This window comes from Penicillium canariense (assembly GCF_028826845.1).
Source record: "Penicillium canariense strain IBT 26290 chromosome Unknown utg000003l_segment0_segment0, whole genome shotgun sequence".
Classification (NCBI taxonomy): domain Eukaryota; kingdom Fungi; phylum Ascomycota; class Eurotiomycetes; order Eurotiales; family Aspergillaceae; genus Penicillium; species Penicillium canariense.
In genome coordinates, this window is record NW_026622730.1 from 850934 (window position 1) to 871092 (window position 20159).

Sequence of the window (20159 nt, forward strand, 5' to 3'; positions counted from 1 at the left end):
TCCGTACTCTCTCAAGATTGACTACGAAGGATTCCCGGGGACATTGCGCCTGTTTTCTTCTGCCCTTCTGGAAGACGGGGATGTAGTGGACCAGAGGAGTCTATGGGCTGTATTCATTTTCATAGATTTTTATTTTGTATGGACACCGAATAGGACAGAAAAAGAAAAAAAAAAAAAAAAGAAAAAAAGGAAAATGCAAGCCAAATGCCAGAATGTCGGGACAGCGGAGAAATACGGAGGGCCGCTCGAGCTCACCAGATGAAACATCGCGAGTGGATGATTTCACCAAACCCTCCGGGGCAGACCTGGCAGACGAAAGGGCACAAGAAGCCTCGAGACGCGACCCCCCTAGGTTCGGCCCTGTCAGTCGGTCTCAACGGTTACTCTAGGCCGACATGCAGGCAGGGGAAAGGAAGTATATACTGGGGGTTGAGGGGGGGCTTGAAATTGAGTTCGTTGGCGGGCCCTACGGACGAGGATAATGGGAATGACGACAGGGTATGAGATGAAGAGCCGATCATAGCGAAAGACTACTTTGAGATGGGATGATAATTATGATAATCATGATAATCATAATAATCCGGAATATCATCCTGACTATCCTGAATATTTTTATTTGGTCTATCGTATAGTCCGTCAAATCAGGGATCGAATCAATAATGGGCGCAATGCAAAGTGCAATCATCATCGAATGCACCCCGTGCCATGGGCGATCGCCGGTGGAGCCCGCGGAGTGATTGGCCTCCCACGGCCTTCTTCGCCGGAGGGTCACTTCACTCCGTCATCCCCCGGGGCTAGAATTCGTCGCGCATCTGACTCAGCCCTGGAGAAAAAAAAAAAAAAAAAAAAAAAGAAAGGGCATCGACGGGAAAAGAGGTATGGACCTGAGAGCCGTCACAGAGCCACCGATCGGAGGAGACTGGAAAGCGTTATCCTCGTGGACTGTATGGCGGACGGAAAATAAAGAACATAGGAGTCCTTGCGTCAGATGGGAAGCGTCGGGGTTCAATGGGGACCCACTCTCTGTTTCGTCTGTTTCGTCTGCTCGTCTGATCGTCTGCGCTGCGCTTCTCCCCTTCCTCAGCCCAACCCGCCAACCAATGCCCAGCCCGACCACCACCAACCACGGGTCCCGCGCTCGGCGTGCCAGGGAAATGAGTATCAGCAGGGTCCCGATCGAGAACCGCCCATCCGCCATCCACATCTCTCAGACTCCCCAATCACCGGCGATCGGGGGAATCGAGCTGCCCATGCTTGGCTACTCCCATCCCGAACGGTCGAAGCAGAGACGCCACCCAGAGAAATGAACAGTGGATGACCAAGCAGCAGCGAGCTAGCAGCACCCACCTCCACTCGCATCCGAGAGGAGAGGAGGATAGCGGAGAGCGAGAGTCGAGAGGGGCGCTTGGCCAGTGCGCGCCACGAGACTATTGAAAAAATGGGTGCTGCGATGGGGCGGAAAGCCGAAGAGGATCACCAACGGCACGTCAGAGCCAGATCTTGGGGGCCTGAACCTGCGCTTGACTCCGGTGGAGACCTCGCGATGCTGAGCTATGGACGTCTGCGCTCCGGCGATGAATGGCGAGTTCAGACGGTCCTAACCCGCCTGGGCCAGGTCAACCGTGCCCTCTTCGCTCTCCCTCTCTCCCACTACCTCTTCCATGTACGGACGGGCCTTGGTCTGCCACTCCCTCTCCCAAGTTTCTGGCTCTTTGTCGTCAGCACCCCAGGGATGGGGAATTCCAGGAGGACTGAGCGCGCCCAACCGCCCCCTCGTTGGCTCCCCAAGTCCCCGAGCAACCGCCCCACCTCCATCTCCCTCTGCATCTGGCTGCTGCTGTCTCCGCCCGGGAATGATGATGGATTGGTGCCTGACTTAGCCCTAGCATGGGCAGGCCGACTCTCCTACAGTGTACCAGAAGAGGGGCAGCAATATACCGTCGGCCTGGTGGATGTGGATGCGCCCGCTGGTCGGACCCGCTGCCAAATGCCAATCAGCACGGACGGATGTGCACCACTGGGAGTGCCGACCACCGGCCACCATACCACGCGTCGCAAGGTTTGAGGCCCCCCCCCTGCCTTTGCTGCGACCGGCTATCCATCTCCAACCACCAGCTCTTACCGTCCCCGTCGCCCCCAAACTTGCTGGGCCGGGTTGCGTGCAGCAGACAGAGAGGGGCAAGAGGGGCTCGTACCTGGGCCGAGGGCTCCATTTGGATCCTGGGCCAAACTTTCGCGGGAGATCCTCAGCAGATCCAGGCCTGCCACGCTGACATGAACTCACGCCCTCAGGTTGAGCTAGTGTCTACTACCGAGGTTAGGTCAGGTTATCGGCTCGGGTTCGGTTCGCTGGGCGAATCTCCCCCATTCCGCCGCTGTCCCCGTCCGGTTGCTGACTGGTCCCGGTTCTCGGTTCCTCCCCCCTACCCACGACCTCTCGTAGTTGACCCTTCCCGTTCTCCTGTCGATACGGTAAGCTGGTACGCCATCCGGCGTACGCCGTACATACAAGGATCGACACCACCCGTAGCTTCGAAAACTCTGCTCAGCTTTAGCCCCTTGCCAGCGTCTCCCCACCGGACCCCACGTCCTCCGCCCAATTCGAATGTTGTCTTTTGCCCGCGCAATTGGCAGGGTCCCGGAGGAGCGGGCGAACTGGAGACGATCCCAGATGGCGCACGCGTGGAAACTCAATTGGCGCCCATGACAGATGTCAACGTCGAGTGTCTTTGCTTGATTAAGTTTGGTTTCACTTCGGGGCGCAGCCACCAGCCACCACGCCCTTTTTCCATGGGTGCCGTCGCAGTCCAGGACGGATAAGGCGAATGGTCTCGGAGGGAATCACTCTACTGCGCGCCCGTGAGATGTGATGTGTGATGTGTCAGATACGCACGCCTGGTCGGGCCAACGAGGACGCCGGACGGACTACATACGTAACCACCCAAAATTGAGCCTGCCTCGTCATCTGCAAGGCCTAGAAGGACGAAGGTGGCTCGCCCGGAAGAACGGTGAGGGGGAGGCGAGAAGTAGTGGAAGAAACAGGACGCCATAGCCCGTCGACGGGGTCGTGACTGGCTATACCCTACGTCCCTCCGTTTCATGGTGTCGGTACCCGAGGATGGTCTCATCGGCACCATAGCACGCCTTCCAACACTCCAGGACCAGATCAAAGAGGAGGCGTCCCGCCAAGGTTACGCACCTAGTCGCTTCCTCCCAGGAGCGGAGTCCATCTCCCTTTCCCTCCCCCTTCTTTAAGCGCGCACGGCGGGGAACGGAGTACTCTGTCCACGACGAGTGCCCAGTCACGATCACTCCTCCTCATTGGAAGGTATGGAGGGCAGTAGCGTGGTTCCCTGACCGACGGAAATATCACAGCCTATCACCCGGCCGGAAAAGCACCACGAATCGCGCTCATCAGAGGGGCGGGACTGGGGACGAGGATCGTGGGAACCAGCTTCTGTTTCTCGTCTCGTCTCTGCTGGACCGCGCCAATCTCAGATGAGTCCCCACTCGTCGGCGGGCCGCCGAATCAGGCCGCGCGCAAAGCCCGGATCATTTTGTCTGCGGGTTGGGTGGCTTGCACCTGTGCCAAGTCGCAAGATGGAAAAACTGGGGCTGAAAGAGCCCATGCTGTCTCATTGGCGAGACGGCACCAGCTCCGTACAGTCCCATGCCCCAGTTTATTCCCCTCTTCACGCCCACGCCCACGCCCACGCCCAAGCCACGCCCACGCCCGCTCGTCCCCCGGGATAGTGGGAGGATGGGCGCGTTGTCGATCTCCCACTCTTATTCGCCCGCACTAGGGAACCCATCGCCACGGACGGCCCACTACCATACCAGACACTCGGGCCAGGTATCCGCACAGACGTGGGATAGGGGGCGGTTGAGGGGGTTGAGGTTCTCTGCCCACGAGCCCAGTGGATGTTTCAACCCGAATATACTGAAGTCTCGGGTAGCCAGCTCAAGTAGTGGGGGAAAGAAGGAGATTTCTATCTCTATCAGCCCGGTAAGAGAGTTGAGCATCACCGCGTCTGTCAAGTCAAGCTGGACGCCATTCTGCCCGTCGCTCGCGCCCTCCTTATCAGGCCAGGTCGCGTGGGGCTCCCCAGGCGATCTTTTCGTATTCCTCAGACTAATCCGCAACCGGGTTGCCCGGTGGCTTACACCTTCCTCTTCCTCCCATGGGAAGCGACAATGGTCCTTCCACATGGCTCGGCCAGCCAGCGGACGAGCATTTGCATGTCCCCAGACCCGATCGGACCCGACCTCCTGACGCGCGCCTCGAGCCCTACTCTGTCTCTAGTCTGTCTTTGTCCTCTGGCATCGGAGTGGTCAACGAAGCTACAGGACCAGAACCGATAACAGCTACTCGCTTGTTCGCTCACTCCCTTCCGCGCCCCCCCCACCATTAGCCCCAGCACCCAGCCATCACACTAATCCGCTAGCGTACTAACGGGCGCACCATGGGCTTCTTCATTCGGGCTCGGGCTCTGGTGCGCGGTGGCGCTGGGCCCGTCCTGCAGTCGCCGTTCTTTTTCGTTCTAGCGTGCGAGCAGAAATCCCGCACGCCCGGGCAGGGTCTGCGATGATCTTCGCCTCTTTGTGCCGGACACGCCAGCGACAAGAGCTCTTCACGGCGCTAGCCGGGTCTGGTCTAGCCATGGGGGTGTCTGTCTCTTGTGTTTTGTCTGGGTCCGAGTGCGAGCCCCACTGGGTAACGGGTAGAGGTCGTCTGGCCGCTGTCGCTGTCATGGCTTGTCCGCGTGCTCCGAGGGTTTAGCGCGACGGCTGCTCTCTATCGACAATCTAAGTGCGAGTTTGCGGACTATGGCGGCGAGGAACGGAGTCCATACGGAGGAGGGGGGTCTCTGGTTCCGACTCGAGTCAGCAGACCAGACGCGTGCGCCATGGTTTCTGGTCTCCGCCCAGCATACAATGTACATTGATCGCGATGCGCGACATACTCTCCCTCGCACGCATTGAGGAGCGAATCCATCCATAGAACACCGCGCACGGTGCGATACCGCAAGACCAACCTCTAGAACTCCTGCAATCGCACTACCCCACTGGACTCCGTACCTGGCCTGCCAGTCCCAACGTCTAATATCGACAGTACTCCACCAGTCCAGTGCCAGCTCTAACGTTTCTAGGCTCTAGGTGCATGAACCAGGGCCACAAAAGCACAAGGCAAAGGAAGGGGCAGGGGGCCGACCAGGATCCCCGGATCCGTGAATCCCTGAAATCCTGATGCAGGTGCCTGCGCAAAGCCCGCAGGAAAGCATGTGAAGCGAACCGAGCTGGAGCATTGAGCGCGCGAAGGAAGGGGAAGATTGGGGCCAAAAGCCAATGGGAAACAAATCGAAACAGAAAACAGGCCCGAACAACATTCCACCGTCCATGCGTCGGCTCCGAAAAAGGGCTCTGTCGGGCTTGGGCCTGCTTGGCCGTGCCGTCGCTTGTTTGCCTACTGAAGGTAGGTCTCAGCAGGGGGACCCAGCCTACTGTAGCTACTCCGTTCAGAGGAGCTCATGCACCTGGACTCGGTCGAGGGACCCCAACCCGGCTCCGCGTAGGGTCTCCCGCACGCTAGAGCCCCGCCAATCTTCCGATGGAGGAGCGGTATAGTCCTGGGCAGACAAGCCTCGCGCATCGAAACGGAATCGGTCGTGGCATTGACTCGGCCCTCTCTCCACTGGAAAGATTCGGACCACCATTGCCCCGCCGCCGAAGCGCCAGCGATCGGAGGGGGTCTGCGATCCTGGATCGTCGCGATCGTCTATTTATTCCATTCTCGGTGCTAGGGAGCCACTCGGTGAGGGGGGTGCTGCTCGGAGATGTGCCGAGCCCCGTGAAGGAGCTGGTGTACAGGAGAAGCTGTGCTCGGCGCGGGCTTCGGGGCTAGTGCGATGGGGATAGATCCAGGGGTGGTCATAATGACATGTACATCGGAGAAGGATTGGGTTGTTTCTGGCCCTACGGCTCGATGCCTGTTAATTATAGATTACTCAACGCGTTGCAATACCCCCGGGCGCGAACCACTCCTTCGGGATCGTGTTAAACTGTAAAGTGTAATCCGCAAAGCGTAAACTATAATTTCTTGCGAAAGACCTCCCCCGGCTAGGCAGGTAGGTTAGCTTAGCTTAGCTGGGCTCATGGTCGACTAGTACGAAGTAGCTGCGGGATGTTAGCTACAATAGGTTTATGGTAAGGTGGAATTATCATCCCCCCATCCGTTAGTCCCCCGATCTAGTCTCAGCCATGTCTATAGACGGAGGCAACTAGACACTAGGCACCCAAGGATCAGCTCTCGATCTCATTCTCGAGGAAAAAGGAAGCTGTACTATGCACTCTGCTATCACCTCCCCCCGGCCCCCAAAAAAGCAAAAAAAACCGCTTCCCAGATCCTGCAGCTCGTTCCTTGTAGCCCAACCCCCACGCACCATGTGGCGCGACAGCGTCAGATTCCAATGCCGCGGAACTCGTGTCCAACGCACACCTTGTGCGACGCATCCCGCGCACGGAACACGCCCGCCGTCTCGCGTCGGACAAACGTCCGCAAGCTGTCATCACCTTGGTATGGGGTGTCAAACACGGAAGTCGACGGTTAGAGTCGAGTCGACCGCACGTCTGGAATAATCGGCGTGGTAGGATCCCTCTTTCCAAGACGTGAGATGACAGATGACAGATGACAGATGACAGATGACAGATGACATGATAATGCGCTTCATTAACAGGCCCCCTCTGTGCTTCGTATCTGCTAGTCGTAAGTCGTGGGGATTCGTCCCAACGGCTTGGTTCCAGGTAAGATGCGTGCTACTGGAGCCGTGGAGTGCAGCGCAGACGCGTACAGTGTGCAGTGTGCATCGACAATCAGACTACCTCTGCTCGGTGTGAGCTATCTGTGCAGGCGACTTCCTGTCCACCGTACTGGCCAAGACCGCGGCACGTCCTCGAGGATATCCCTGTACAGGGCTATCAGCATCAGCGCAACTAGACGGAGACGGACAATGATGCATGGGATACATACTCCATCACTCAAGTTCCCATTTTTCAGAATGACCCACTAAGCAGTGCATCTCGCGCTCCTGGTCACGGTTGATCGGTTGATCAGTGATGCATTACTCCGTACGGAGTACATGACGGTATAAAGAGCCGGCAGGTCGATCATTGGCCCGATCGGTAAACATGCACCTTCCAAGAATGACCCGAAATACCCTAGAACCCGACTCCCTAGCTAACCCGACTCCCTCTCCCTCTGCCTGGTGTCGTGTCCTGCTGATGGGCGTGGACATGGACATGGACATGGCCATGGGCATGCATAAGTGCAAGATCGACGGTAAACAGCCGACATTCATAGTCCATGCATGTCCCGTCTAGCGGGTTCCAGGAAACAAGAACAGGGATTCTGTCCCGGTTGAATCAGACGATAAAGATAATCCCCAGGACGGAGCACATAGTGTAGTGTACTGTGTACTCTGCCCGTGATTTTCCTGCAGCGACAGATCACCAGTACCAGTCCCAGTCCCAGTCCCATCCCCTCCTGCATGAACCAGGGCAAGAGATAAACAAACTGCAAGCAATGCGCCACAAACCGTAACCCAGACCGGATCACTAGCCCAGCACATCAGTGCTGCTCATGCGCCCCCCTAGAGAAGCAGCTAGCGAGGGCCCACGCCCTCCAGGACGAGTATGATTGCCAGGCTCAAACTCGGACCCGGGCTCAGGCTCAGGCCCATCCTCGCTAGTCCTGCAGCATGCACATCCCTGCTTTGATGCGATTGGCGCCCCTTGCGTTGGATTCCAGTCTGGGGGTATGGGCGTTCACGCGGCTAGGGATTTTCGCGTGCTGGGTTCTGGGGAAGAGCGTGGGATGTACGGGGGCTGCCTTGTGAAGTTTTCTTTGCTTTTTCCAGGGGGGTTTGAGTTTGCCCCGGGGTTTTGGGCTGGGAGCTCACCATGCTGTGCTGACTTTGGGGAGGAGGTGCGGAAGGTGGGATAGATGTGACAGGTCAACCTAGTGGGAGGAGAGGATATTGTGTTAGCCGTGCTTCCGTATCGCTGCGTATAGGAAGTATATACTGTACTCTAGTCACTGTTTAGGGCTCTCGGCGGAGTCGAAGTCAAAGTCGAACTGCTCGATATGGCGGACCAGCATCCTGTGGGCATTTAGATTATAGATCGGTTGCACAAGCACAAGAGCTGTTTGAAGTACCGACCAGTGATAATATGGATATTGCATCGTGGTATACAGGTGTCTTATTTTGCTCCTTCGTGCTATGTACTGCAGAGGAATAAGACGAATAACAATTAACTAGAATACATACAAAAAGCAGACCCCGTATCCATCTAAATCAAATCTCTAATGTACAGCTTCAATCCCAGCGCCATGAATGTGCAGCGCTATGCTAAAATATCAAAAGGCGAGCCACCCCAGTTTTCAAGGCGAAGAACCCAAAGCCTCTGCCAGGGCAGAGTCTTCGGATATCTCCTTGGTGAACCCGCGGCCTTTCCGCACATGCATCAGCAGGCGAAGCGCACCGGCAGGCGTGACGCCTTCGATCCGTCTTGCCATACCAACGCTAGAAGGACGCACACGCTCAAGCGCTTGCTTTTCCTCATTGCTGATACCGAAGATCGTGCTGTAGTCGAGGTCCGCAGGCAAAAGCAAGTTCTCATCTTGCTGGAACCGTTGGGCCATCTTCTCTTGCCGTTTCAGGTACGGCGCGTAGCGGCCTTCGATGGCGACGCGGGTGCGGATTTCCGGCGCGAATGATGCTGGGCTGTACGCTGTTCCGGGAGCGGCGTCCATGTGCGGAATCAGGGTGTTGATATCTGCCCCGTCGAGACAAAGGATGTCCAGAGCGGAGCGGATGGAAGTGTCGGCGCGGACCTTGAAGCCTTTGCGAGACCAGGCGGTCGAGGATAGTCTCGTATTTTCCAGAAGGGACTGCAATTCCTGGATCTGGGCCTCGGTGTCGCTGAAATGCTGCCAGCGCTTGTCGCCCACGACCCCGGCATCGCGAGCCATACGGGTAAGGCGCAGGTCGGCGTTGTCAGAGCGGGTGGAAATGCGATATTCACTTCGAGTCGTGAACATCCGGTACGGCTCGGATACTCCCTTGGTGATCAGGTCGTCGATCATGATACCAATGAACCCGTCTGAGCGGGTGAGGGTCATCGGCTGCCGGTTCTGCGAGGCCAGACCGGCATTAATGCCGGCAATGATACCCTGTCCGGCTGCCTCCTCATAGCCCGTTGTGCCGTTAATCTGGCCAGCCAAGTACAGACCGCTGATCAGCTTGGTCTCGAGCGTTGGTCGCAGGTTGCGAGGGTCAATGTAGTCATATTCCACTCCGTAGCCTGGCTGAAGCATACGGACATTTTCCAGCCCGCGGACAGTTCGCAACATAGCGTACTGCGCATCCTCGGGAACAGTCATCGAGATGCCGTTCGGATAGATCACGTTGTTAGGTGCGAAGCCTTCTGGTTCGAGCCAGATCTGATGCTGTGTTTTATCCTTGAATCGGATGATCTTGGACTCCAAGGATGGGCAGTAGCGTGGTCCCCGGACTGTCTCCCTGATATGTATAGAATTCTCCAGATTGGCCCGGATGATCTCATGCGATGCTTCGTTGGTGTGGGTCAACCAGCATGTAAGCTGGCCCTCATCGCCAACCTCGACGGTCGAATTGAGATAGGAGAAGGGCATCGGGGGTGAGTCACCTCGCTGAATCTCTAAAGCCGAGAAATCAATCGACTTCGAGTCCAACCGGGGCGGGGTTCCTGTCTTCAAGCGGCCCAGCTGGAAACCAGCGTCACGCAGAGACTTGCTCAGACCATAGGTCGGGGCCTCGCCCATTCGTCCCGAGGGGTAGCTTTTCAGTCCAACGTGAATTTCACCCCCTAAGAAGGTCCCCGTCGTGATAACCACCCGGCCGGTAGGAATTACCTCACCCGACTCCAAGCGGACGCCAACGATTTTGCCCTGAGCACCAGGGTTGTTATCCAATTCCTCCTTCGAGATCACAATATCAGCGACCTTGCCCTCAACAATGCTGAGACCCTGGGTATTGACCAATTCCTCCGTCATATGCTTGTGGTACAGATCGCGGTCGATTTGCGCACGCGGTCCCCACACGGCCGGGCCCTTGGAGCGGTTCAAGACCCGAAACATAACGCCGGCTTTGTCGATAATGCGTCCCGCAACACCATCCATGGCATCCACCTCGCGAATCATTGTGCCCTTACCGATTCCGCCGAAACTGGGATTACACGAGCAGACTCCGATATTCGACAGCGACGGCGTCACCAGTGCGGTGCGCGCGCCAGAGCGAGCGGCGGCGGCGCATGCCTCTGATCCGGCATGACCGCCTCCAATGACGACAACATCGTAAGGTCTATTTCCGGCTCGAAGAAAACTTGATCAGCGATAGTGAGAGATATGGGGAAAGGGGACACTACTCACTGCGCGCCATCAGATACCGTTGCCAGTCCGCGGGTCCTGCCCACCAACCGGCAGGACCCAATGCGCTGGCGCAGAAAGGCCACTGGGCGTGCCCTAAAAGCCATGGCGGAATGCATCGAACAACACGACTGTCGACGAGAAACCGCCCGGCTTCAATCAGCGATAAGACAAAAATATCGACCAGCCACGTGACTGATAAGAGATGACATAATTCGGTCGCGCAATCGGCCAATTGCGGGGCTGCAGAAGTTCAGCCACGGATTCCTAAGATTCTCACCTAGATCCTCCTTTGTACACTACTTTCCCTGTATCACAGTCCCGGGACGTTTCAAAATGAAGGCCTACTGGTACGACAACAAGCCGGTAAGTACCTACGGCTCGTCCCGCATTGGGATCATCGAGGGCCTTCCGATGACGCAACTGAACATACGTATGCTAACTATGGACAATCAGGGCGACCAGCGTGAGCCGCACGACTCCGGCCGCCCCGTCTCCGAAGAGAAGCTTGCGTCCCTTGGTGTCCTGTACCGCCACTGCCCGACCATTGATTCCGTCGACAGTATTGCCAAAGATCGCGGCTACAAGAACCGCGACCAGATCTGCGTTTCCCCGCAGACTATGGGTGATGTCTATGAGGAGAAGGTGAAGATGTTCTTCGCAGAGCACCTACACGAGGATGAGGAGATCCGGTATATTGTGGATGGTGAGGGCTATTTTGATGTGCGCGGTCAGGAGGACGAGTGGATCCGCATCGATCTGGTCAAGAATGATCTGATCATTCTCCCTGCTGGCATTTACCATCGGTTCACGACCGACGCTCAGAACGTATGTGGTTCCGTTTGAACTACCCCTTGTGAGATTAAATCTCTATATTGGATACCATGGCTGACATGATAACGATGCTTTACAGTACGTCAAGGCTATGCGCCTCTTCCAGGACGAGCCCAAGTGGACGCCGCTCAACCGTGGCGCTGAGGTTGATGTGAACCCGCACCGGAAGAACTATGTGGAGACCGTCTTGCAGCCCACTGCGGCTGTGAACTAGAGTGTTCGCGCCCACTTGTCCTTACGAGGTCCGCGATGTTTGATGACTAAATTGATTAACGGCTTGCGATGGAACGGAGGCTGAATCTCTAATTCGATCTGCTCCAAAGCACTTTATGCACGTTTGAGTAGCTCATGCACATATACACTATAGAAACGGAGGAGGTATATTTCTAGCTTGTGTCTCTCATGGCGTCGGTTTGTTTTAAAGTATACATTGGAGAGGAAGAGTCAAGGCTACAATATGCTGAAGTTGTAGAAAAAGGAGGTTGGTCGTTATACAAGGGCATTGCATCAGTCTCGAGGCGCAGATACCCCACCCGGCATGGATCCAGGCATTTCGAACTGGTCGCTTACGGCGTCACCGCTGTCTTGCCGGGTCATACTCGAACTTCGCAAACCGCGCATGTCCACGTTGAAACTGCTGCTGCGCGAGCCTGCGCCGAGACCTAACCGTGCGTCCAATCCTCCACGGAAGCGCAGTCCCTCTGATTCGCGGGTGAGATCATCAGAGAACCGAAGCGGTCCTCCAGCTTCTGTTGAGCCGGCACTCCGTGGTGGGGCAGTAGATCCCGCGTCAGATTCTTCGCCTGTTCGCACACCCGTCCGACCCATGCGGGGCCACAGATCTGGAAGCCCAACGACCTGGACTCGGGGCTCTACGACACGTTCCTCGAACCAGGCATGTACTCTGGCTTCGACAAGTTGCGCAACCTTAGGTACATCCTGCAGCCTGCTGCGAGAACCGATAAGCGAACGCACAGAGAGATCGAGTCGATAATCGGGGAGAAAAGAGAATGCGACATTGCTTCTCGGGCTGCTCTTAGGTTGGGTGTCGTCCTGCGCAGCACCGGAATCTGGAGAGCCAGGGACGTTGCTGGGTCTCGCGGCGGCCTCGGCTGCAGGGGGCGTGGGTGATGTCGCGGGCGTGTGGAGCGGTTCAGTTGTTGCTGGGATCAACGAGATACATAAGGTTCCCGAGAATCGGACAACAGAAACCGACAATGCAACGGGAAGGATGGCCGAGCGTGGTTTAGGATAATTCAAGACCAACTGCGTTTCCACGGCGATGGAGAGGTTGTCGTCGCTGAGGTCAACGTCCAGCAACGCCTGCAGCCTCCCCCCATCTGAATTGGGGTCGTCGACTGTAATAATTCGGCAATTGCTGAAAATCGGAAACTCCTCTCCAAGCGATATATCCGTGACGTTGATTTTCTCTATAAAGGACGGCTTCTTCTCGGGATTGTTCATCGCCGCGGTAAGGGAGCTCAGAATCGAGGATGTCGGCGAATCCTTCAGCAAATATGCCGTTTGTCGATATTGTGCAATCGTCTGTGCAATCAAGACATTGAACCAGTCCAGCGATTCAGGCTGGTGGGAAGAGTGGTGCATGCGGTGCCGGCCATGTTTGGATGGGTTGGTAGGGATAGCGCTGTAGTAGGTTTTGCGTAGGATCGAGCGTGTATTTGTAGAGGTAGCTGGTACTGGGCGAAGGACATTGGACGTGGACGGCTTCTCGCGGAGGGTCTTCTGGTTATCTTGCGGGGGGCTGTAGACGGAGCTGTAGCGGCGGTGGGTTGTGCGGTTGGATAGCCCGCGCGACGGGGGCGGCGGGGCCTCGCCGAAGATGAAGAATTTGATGAAGGCACCGATGAGAAGGACGACGGAGAGCTGCCCGAGAAGGAAGCCCTGCGTGAAAGACAATCTGCAGAAGGAGGGGGATCGGGTTAGCGATCTAGATTCACCATGGTTTCAGGTGGTCGTACGAGGACTGGGGCGCGACTGGCGCGGGCTCGTCTGGAAGAATCGTCAGCAAGGTCCGGACAATTGCAAGCATTGCACGCACGTTGTTGCAGCACCATCGTCAGCGGCGGTCGGCGAGCCCCTGTTCGTGAGGCATCCCGAAGTGTAAAGTGGGAACTGGAGGAGGTTGGTTCCAACTTTCGGCATCGGGTGGATCTCTCTTGGCCGTGGCTTATCGCTTATCGGCGTGACTGGGGTGACTTTCAGGACACGCTGGACGTCGCGACTGGCACGCCACTGCAGCTTCCTTTCTTAGGGCTCTTTTCAATGACAAGCTTGCTGCCTGCAGCAAAGGACAAAACTGGACCTTTTCACTGGATTCTAACTAACCCAAGCGATTAAGTCCTTAGCAACTCCTACATTCTCAAAATTTTCCTGGAGCTAGTTACACCACTATGCACTGGCTTGCCCCAGCAGTTGCGACGCTGCTTCTATCCTCGCCGGCAGTATGCGATAGATCTCAGAAACCACCAGGCAAAGACGCTATTCTGCTGTCCAACGTCCAAGCCCTAACGCTACGTGCCAACCGCGAAACGACCTCTCGCCGCGTGTCTGCCATCCCCCAGTTGAGCTGCATAGGTCCCTCTAAAAAAATATGCGATCTCTACCAGATTGAGGTGATGCGCTGTGCGAATGAGGGCTACGACTATGACGCGGAGGATGTACAATGGACATGCTCTGCCCCGCTGCCACCCGAGTTCAAGCTCGGCGCAACGGACGTCGTTTGCGAAGGATACCGAAACTCTGAGGACAAATGGGTGCTCAAAGGCAGTTGCGGGGTTGAATACCGCATGCTCCTCACGGAACAAGGCGAGAAAAGGTTCGGAAAGGCCCGCAACGGCTACGATTGGTCTCAGTTGATGGGCAATGCGAAGAAGTCCTCTGGGTGGGGCTGGAAGAGCGTTGTGGAGTCCATAGGAGACCTCATCTTCTTCGGCATCTTTGCTGCGGTCTTCCTGTTCATTGTTGGCCGAATGCTTGCCGATTGTTTTGGTCTGCGAAGGAATCGGGGGGACAGGACGCCTGGACGACGATGGGGATGGGGAGGAGGAGGGGGAGGCGGCGGCGGCGGTGATGGCTATTATCCAGGACCGCCTCCTCCCTACAGCAGTGGCTGTTCTGACGACAGTCCCAGCTGGGGATCTGGAAGTCGGCCTGCTGCACAGGGCTGGAGACCAGGTTTCTGGACAGGAGCTGCGAGCGGCGCTGCAGCTGCTTATCACTTGGGACGGCGGGCAGCAAACAACAACACCAACACCAACAACTATAACTCCGGAGAGGGAAGCTCGCAGACTCGTTCGTCGCCGTCTTTCTCAACCACGTCAACCAGTACTGGGTTTGGATCGACACGGCGTAGGTAGTCGAGTCTTCGCGAACGACATGTATTTGAGACCCAAAAACTGTGGATAACAAGCTTACCATCAGTCTGAACGGAATAGAAGCAATTGATTTCAAACACTCTACCTCTATACAGCACGTAGACAAAAACGCCGTCGCCGTGACCAAGGCCCACCAGTGTGTATCTCATTCGGTGAATCAAGAAAAAAAGCCAAAAAAATCCATAGACTCGATCCCAGTAGATGTAACCCAAGCTCCAAAATTCGCAGAACGCCCCGCTTTGTAAACATTCAAGTCGATTCAAGCCATTGGAATATCGTCGATAGAACCAAGGACTTCTTCTGTACCTCCACCGGCTGCGTTCTTCAAGTTCCTCTTGCTGTTCCGTTTACCCTTGATCGTGACGCCGTTGGCCTTGTCGCCATTCGAGGTAGCGTTCTCGTCGGCGCCCGCGCCAGTTGGATTGCGCATCATTTCTTCCTGGAGCTTTTTCTCCTTCTCGTGTTGCTCCTCAATACGTTTCTTTTCGTCATCAAGTTCCTGCTGAATGATCTTGGGATCATCATAAACCTGGTTGGTCATCTCTGAGTAGGTTGCGATATCGATGGTCTCGCGCGGTCCAAGAAGAGTATCTTTGATCCGCTGGGGATCCTTGCGCTCTTCATTGTTGAACTTCAGCTTGATCTGGCGGCGAGAGCGCCCCGGGAACAGCTTGCTGATAACCATAAAATCAGTGCCGAACATGCGCAAGCCACGGTAGAAGAGATCGGTCATCTCTTCGTCCCACGCTTCGGTCTTGGTGCGTTTGCCATATGTGGCCTGGTTGACTTTGCGGGTAAGCTGGTTTTCCACCACGTCTTCAAGGTCTCCTGCAGTTCGTGCCGCGTCGGCATGACGATCCACCTCTAGTGAGGCATTGTCCAGCACAATCTCGCCATTCACAATGCGCATGACCGGGCCAGCGGATTGGGGCTTGAGATCCTGAAGCCGGTCGGTTTTGTTGGCATCTGGATTATTCGTTTTCTTCGGCGTTGCGGTAGTCGAGCCTTCCTCCTGCGCCTTTTGCTTGCGTTCTTGTTCCTCCAATTCCAACTTGCGCAATTCGGTCTCGCGCTTCGACTTTCTACCGGTCTTTAGATCTTTACAAAGCTCCGACATCCTGACCACATTAGGTAGAATCTCCACCATCTCTGCGCCTTCAGGAGTCGGTTCGCGCTTCCTCTGGCGACGCTTGGACTTCTCGGAGTCAGGGCCAGCATCTGAAGTAGAGGCCTTGGATGCCTTTCGCTTTTTGCCTTTCGCGGTTTCTTGACTCGCCTCTGGCGTCACGGGTACCAGGGATCCCCCGGGCGTCTCGCTCGACGCCGTGGATGGGGCAGGGGGAGCAATAGCATGCACAGGGCCCCTTCCACGTGTTCCGGTGATCTCAGATGTTTTCTTTGCCCATTTCAAAGGTCGACCTGCAACCGGAGCAGAGGGTGTGACTTGAGGTTCCGACACGGATTGGCGGGGAGAGAGGGCTTCATCTGGGAAAAAGCTATCGTCTGTAGGTAGCGGTGCTGCGGCAGCTTCGGCGGTAACTCCTACTGATGTCGGTTGCGGAGCATCGTCTTCGATTGAAGGTACCACATACGCTTCGGTGGACAAAGTGCGGGAGGATGGTGGAGTGTCAGGTATGCTGGTAGAGGTGATTGCAGGTGCAACTGCCGCATCGGGAACGGTTTTGGAAATCGATACTTTGCGTTTTGGAAGGGGAATCGGGATAGCGGTTGCTGATTTCGAGGCGACTGGTGCTGCTTGGGTCGAATCTGCGATCGCAGCCGGAGCTGCCTCTGTCACAGGGTGCTCAGGCTCTGCGGACGACACAGAGGGCGGCGGAACTGATTTTGTAATTTCCTTCTCCTGTTGTTGAGCCTGCGCAGCTTGCGCCTGAGACTGCTGAGCTGCACTGGGCCTTCGCGCAGGCGCAGCAGGGCCGGGCGCGCCGCGGCGGGGCTGCGCCTTCGGCGCAAACTTCTTGCCCGATTTATCTGCAACCAGTACAGTCAGAGAAAGGAATCTGGAAGATGTGAGGTGTTTTCTTGATGCCACTTACTAACTGCCGAGCTCGAGAAGGACTTCATGGTTGTCCATTCCTGGGAGGACGGTGGGGTGAGGTCAAGATCGAGAAAAGTTGTCGCGCCGGGGAAGTGGATTCATAGTCACGTGGGAGGCGCTAGCGGCACCCTAAACCTCGTTGAAAATCCTCCTGTCTTCAACTCCTTCAGTCTTAACCATCCCAATCCTACCCCAGTCCGGTGATCGTCTCCCCTCGGCGTCACCTTCTCCTTGACCCTGCCGTTTGCTACTCGTCCCAGTTTTTTTGTCAGCAGATTTGGCTCCGGTCGCGGTGTTAAGTCTGTGGCTGACTGGACCGACGGTTCGGCGGTGATCGAAAACCCCCTCTCCCATGCCAGTCTAGCCACTGATGCCGGCCGTCGAACCCCCCGTTGTGTCTTCAGAGTCCGGTCTCGTCAAGATGGAAGACCGGAAAAGGCCTGCCGCGGACAGCAATGACTCGGCCCCGCCTTTAAAGAAGCAGGCGACCACCGTCAACGGTGGGAGCAAGCCTCACCCAGATGCGGATATGCCGTGGAAAGATGATTTGGAGGTATGTAGTCGCTCTACCTTATCATTTTGGACGACCGCGAATATTTGTTGCCAGAGTCGCGTTCGAGGGAGAAGATGCTGACAGGTGCTTTCGGTACAGCGTTTCCAAAAGGATGCGATCCTGCGCCAACTGCAAGAATTCAAGCGGGAAAAAGCTGGTTTGGAGTCGCGGGTCAACCAGATGTCCAAGGCTGCTGCCTATCATGACAGCCACCTCCGTGCTATTGATGCCTGGTTCAGTCAAGTGAGTTCATCCCTCTCCTCTGTCGACTCCGCCCCGGGCCAAAGCTAACCCCATTTAAAGTTGATTGACGAGGTGAAAACAATTCTAGGATCCTCACAGGAAGCGCTCAAAGGTTAGTCTGCCTTTTGTTATCCCCTCGATCACAGAGTGTACGCTGGAAGGCAGGACTGACAATCTCGGCAGAACCGGTGTTCAAAAGCTCGCTTCAATTCGAAGATGTCGAAGAATTTGAGGGGCATCTGAAGTCAAGGACGGATGACATTCGCGAAATCATTTCTTATTTTCAATCAAAATTGGCCGATCTGTCTCCCGATGTGACTGAGTTGCAGAGCCAATTAGCAAAGAAGCTTGCGGAGGAGAAAGTAACAATCGCTGAATTGGAAAAGACTCTCGCCGAAAAGCAACAACTCGAAGAAAGCCTGGAGGCCGCCTCGCTCCGGTATATGGTGGCCGAAAAGAAACTTGACCGGGCAAGGAGTTTGACTGTTGCCAAACTAGAGAAACAATTTATGATGGGTGGGCAACGACCTAGCTCGGAGGGTGCACAGGCAAAACGCGAAGAATCATCCCCAGCCAATGGTGGAACGCCAGTGGGAGAGCGCAGTACCGAGTTGGAGGAAACCAACAATAAGCTTAGTGCGACCTCGGAGAAGCAAAAGGAACAGCTACGGAAGTTGGAGGCTGAAAATGCGAACCTGCTTGGTCAGATCACCGAACTTAAGACGAAGGTAGCTTTTCCTTTCTTCTTATATCATGTCGAATACCACCAGCTAACAATATTGACTTTCAGTATTCGAAACTTACAGACGATGATTACGCCCATACCGATCTTTTCAAACAATTGCGATCACAGTATGACGACGTTGTCAAGCGCATCAACCACCTGGAGGCGACAAATGTGCAACTTCGCGAGGAAGCTGAGAAGTATCGTTCCGAAAGAACTGCATACAAATTGCAGGTGGAGGAGGAATCTCAGAGCATGATTGCGGAAAAGGAAGCGCAACTAATGAGGTCCGAGACCGACTTGGCACGGATACGAAATGCTCGCGACGAACTTTTGGCAGATCAGCAAATGAGAAAGGCTGCGCAGGATCAGGAGAAAACCACTGGTGCGAAGTTACAGGAGCTGGCTGACGCCAGAGAAGCCCGGATCACAGCTTTGGAGTCCGAGATCGAGAGGTTGCGGCTACAGATCGAGGGATCTAAGGCGCCTGAGGATGTGGATGACATGCCGCTCGACGAGCTTCGCTCGAAGTACACTAGCTTGGAACGCCAATATTCCATGCTCAACACCGAGCTGACCTCCATGCAAAATGCGTACAAGAAGTTCTCGGCCTTGGCCTCCCAGAAGGTGACGGACTTTGGTGCCCTGGAAGAAAAGGTAGCGCGGTTGACCGCGGAGAAGTCGAAAGCAGATCAGAAGTACTTTGCTGCTATGAAGAGCAAGGAGGCCCGCGATATGGAGGTTCGCACACTTCGAATGCAGAACTCGAAGACATCGGATATTGTCTCCCAATTGAAGGAGTCTGAGGCTGCAACAAGATCTTTGTTGTCCAACATGGATAAGCAAGCCAGTGAGACGAAGGAGGCCTTGAACTCTGCTCTGGAAAAGCACCGTGCCACCCAACAGCAGTTGACCGAGAGCACCATTGCTATCGAGGGCTTGAAGAACCAGGTTGCTGAGTTAAAGTCACTCTCAAGCTCTAAGGACGCGACTTTGGGCAACACATCGACTGCTCTACGTCAAGCGGAGACGGAGATCGTAGGCTTGAAACAGTCACTCTCAGATACCAAAAAGAGCCTGGAGAACTGGAAGAACAAGAGCCTTGGCAACAACTCCTCTGAATATGAGATGCTACGGGTAAGTTTGCGCGCACCAACTTTATGCTTTGAAGGAGGGCCCACTAACCTTCTTTCTAGACACTCGCCTTGTGCACGGTCTGCCGCCGCAACTTTAAGAACACAGTTATCAAAACTTGCGGTCACGTCTTCTGCAAGGACTGCGTTGAGGAGCGCCTCACCTCTCGTTCCCGCAAGTGTCCCAACTGCAACCGATCCTTCGGAAGCAACGACCACATGCACATTACCCTCTGATCTCTCTCCCTTCCCCTCAAAATTCTCTTCATGTATTATAACATCCCTTTCTTTTCCCTGTTCACTTTCTTCTTTGCCCCCTTCTTCCACCCTATCCTCCTTTTAGTGGTCACTTTCGGACAGGTCCATGGTGCGGTGTTTGGTGGCTGGTTTTAGCAGGACAGGTTGGGCCGGCGTTTGATGAGTTTTCTGCTCTGGTCTTTACCCTCAGAGCATTTATGGTTTTGTTCATGCGATCGCATTCGGGTCATCGCATATGTCGGATTTCTCTTCCTTTTTTTTTCTCTACCTATTCTCTTTTTTCTCTGAGGCGCTGGGCCGTTGAGTGAAGTGGCGATGCTCTCTTTGGATACCCCATTTTCCGGGAGGTGCACTGGATTTTTCCCAGCGGCTTGTGGCTCTAGATTTGTCTGTCATGTAGGAATACTACATTTGGGCCGGGGAAAAGGGGATTTGATGAATGCAAATGCAAAATCTCATGCAGTTATGGCAAATGGGCTAGTGAAATCTCGAGAAGACTGT

General features: G+C 55.4%; 7 protein-coding genes across 7 annotated transcripts; 4 read left to right on the top strand and 3 right to left on the bottom strand.

Annotated features, from left to right (window-relative positions):
• Positions 1 to 1438: 1438 nt before the first annotated feature.
• Positions 1439 to 2820, top strand: N7482_005161 (uncharacterized protein; the record flags this gene model as incomplete). Its single annotated transcript, XM_056687286.1, has 2 exons — positions 1439 to 2059; positions 2116 to 2820. 2 exons carry the CDS (start codon positions 1439 to 1441, stop codon positions 2818 to 2820), a joined length of 1326 nt encoding a protein of 441 aa, XP_056542841.1.
• Positions 2821 to 8437: 5617 nt separating this feature from the next.
• Positions 8438 to 10581, bottom strand: N7482_005162 (tRNA modification protein MTO1; the record flags this gene model as incomplete). The annotated part of the gene is made up of 2 exons (XM_056687287.1): positions 8438 to 10418; positions 10466 to 10581. 2 exons carry the CDS (start codon positions 10579 to 10581, stop codon positions 8438 to 8440), a joined length of 2097 nt encoding a protein of 698 aa, XP_056542842.1.
• Positions 10582 to 10798: 217 nt separating this feature from the next.
• N7482_005163 (acireductone dioxygenase (Ni2+-requiring)) lies at positions 10799 to 11510 on the top strand (the record flags this gene model as incomplete). The annotated part of the gene is made up of 3 exons (XM_056687288.1): positions 10799 to 10828; positions 10919 to 11290; positions 11376 to 11510. 3 exons carry the CDS (start codon positions 10799 to 10801, stop codon positions 11508 to 11510), a joined length of 537 nt encoding a protein of 178 aa, XP_056542843.1.
• A 293-nt stretch (positions 11511 to 11803) lies between these two features.
• On the bottom strand, positions 11804 to 13459 carry mmm1 (ERMES complex subunit MMM1; the record flags this gene model as incomplete). Its single annotated transcript, XM_056687289.1, has 2 exons — positions 11804 to 13214; positions 13356 to 13459. The coding sequence occupies 2 exons, from the start codon at positions 13457 to 13459 to the stop codon at positions 11804 to 11806; spliced, it is 1515 nt and encodes a 504-aa protein (XP_056542844.1).
• Positions 13460 to 13707: 248 nt separating this feature from the next.
• On the top strand, positions 13708 to 14673 carry N7482_005165 (DUF1183 domain protein; the record flags this gene model as incomplete). The annotated part of the gene is made up of 1 exon (XM_056687290.1): positions 13708 to 14673. The coding sequence occupies one exon, from the start codon at positions 13708 to 13710 to the stop codon at positions 14671 to 14673; it is 966 nt and encodes a 321-aa protein (XP_056542845.1).
• A 277-nt stretch (positions 14674 to 14950) lies between these two features.
• Positions 14951 to 16773, bottom strand: N7482_005166 (transcription factor TFIIIB subunit BDP1; the record flags this gene model as incomplete). Its single annotated transcript, XM_056687291.1, has 2 exons — positions 14951 to 16680; positions 16746 to 16773. The coding sequence occupies 2 exons, from the start codon at positions 16771 to 16773 to the stop codon at positions 14951 to 14953; spliced, it is 1758 nt and encodes a 585-aa protein (XP_056542846.1).
• Positions 16774 to 17117: 344 nt separating this feature from the next.
• On the top strand, positions 17118 to 19637 carry N7482_005167 (E3 ubiquitin-protein ligase BRE1; the record flags this gene model as incomplete). Its single annotated transcript, XM_056687292.1, has 6 exons — positions 17118 to 17300; positions 17400 to 17543; positions 17604 to 17655; positions 17727 to 18271; positions 18334 to 19404; positions 19464 to 19637. 6 exons carry the CDS (start codon positions 17118 to 17120, stop codon positions 19635 to 19637), a joined length of 2169 nt encoding a protein of 722 aa, XP_056542847.1.
• Between the last annotated feature and the right edge of the window lie 522 nt (positions 19638 to 20159).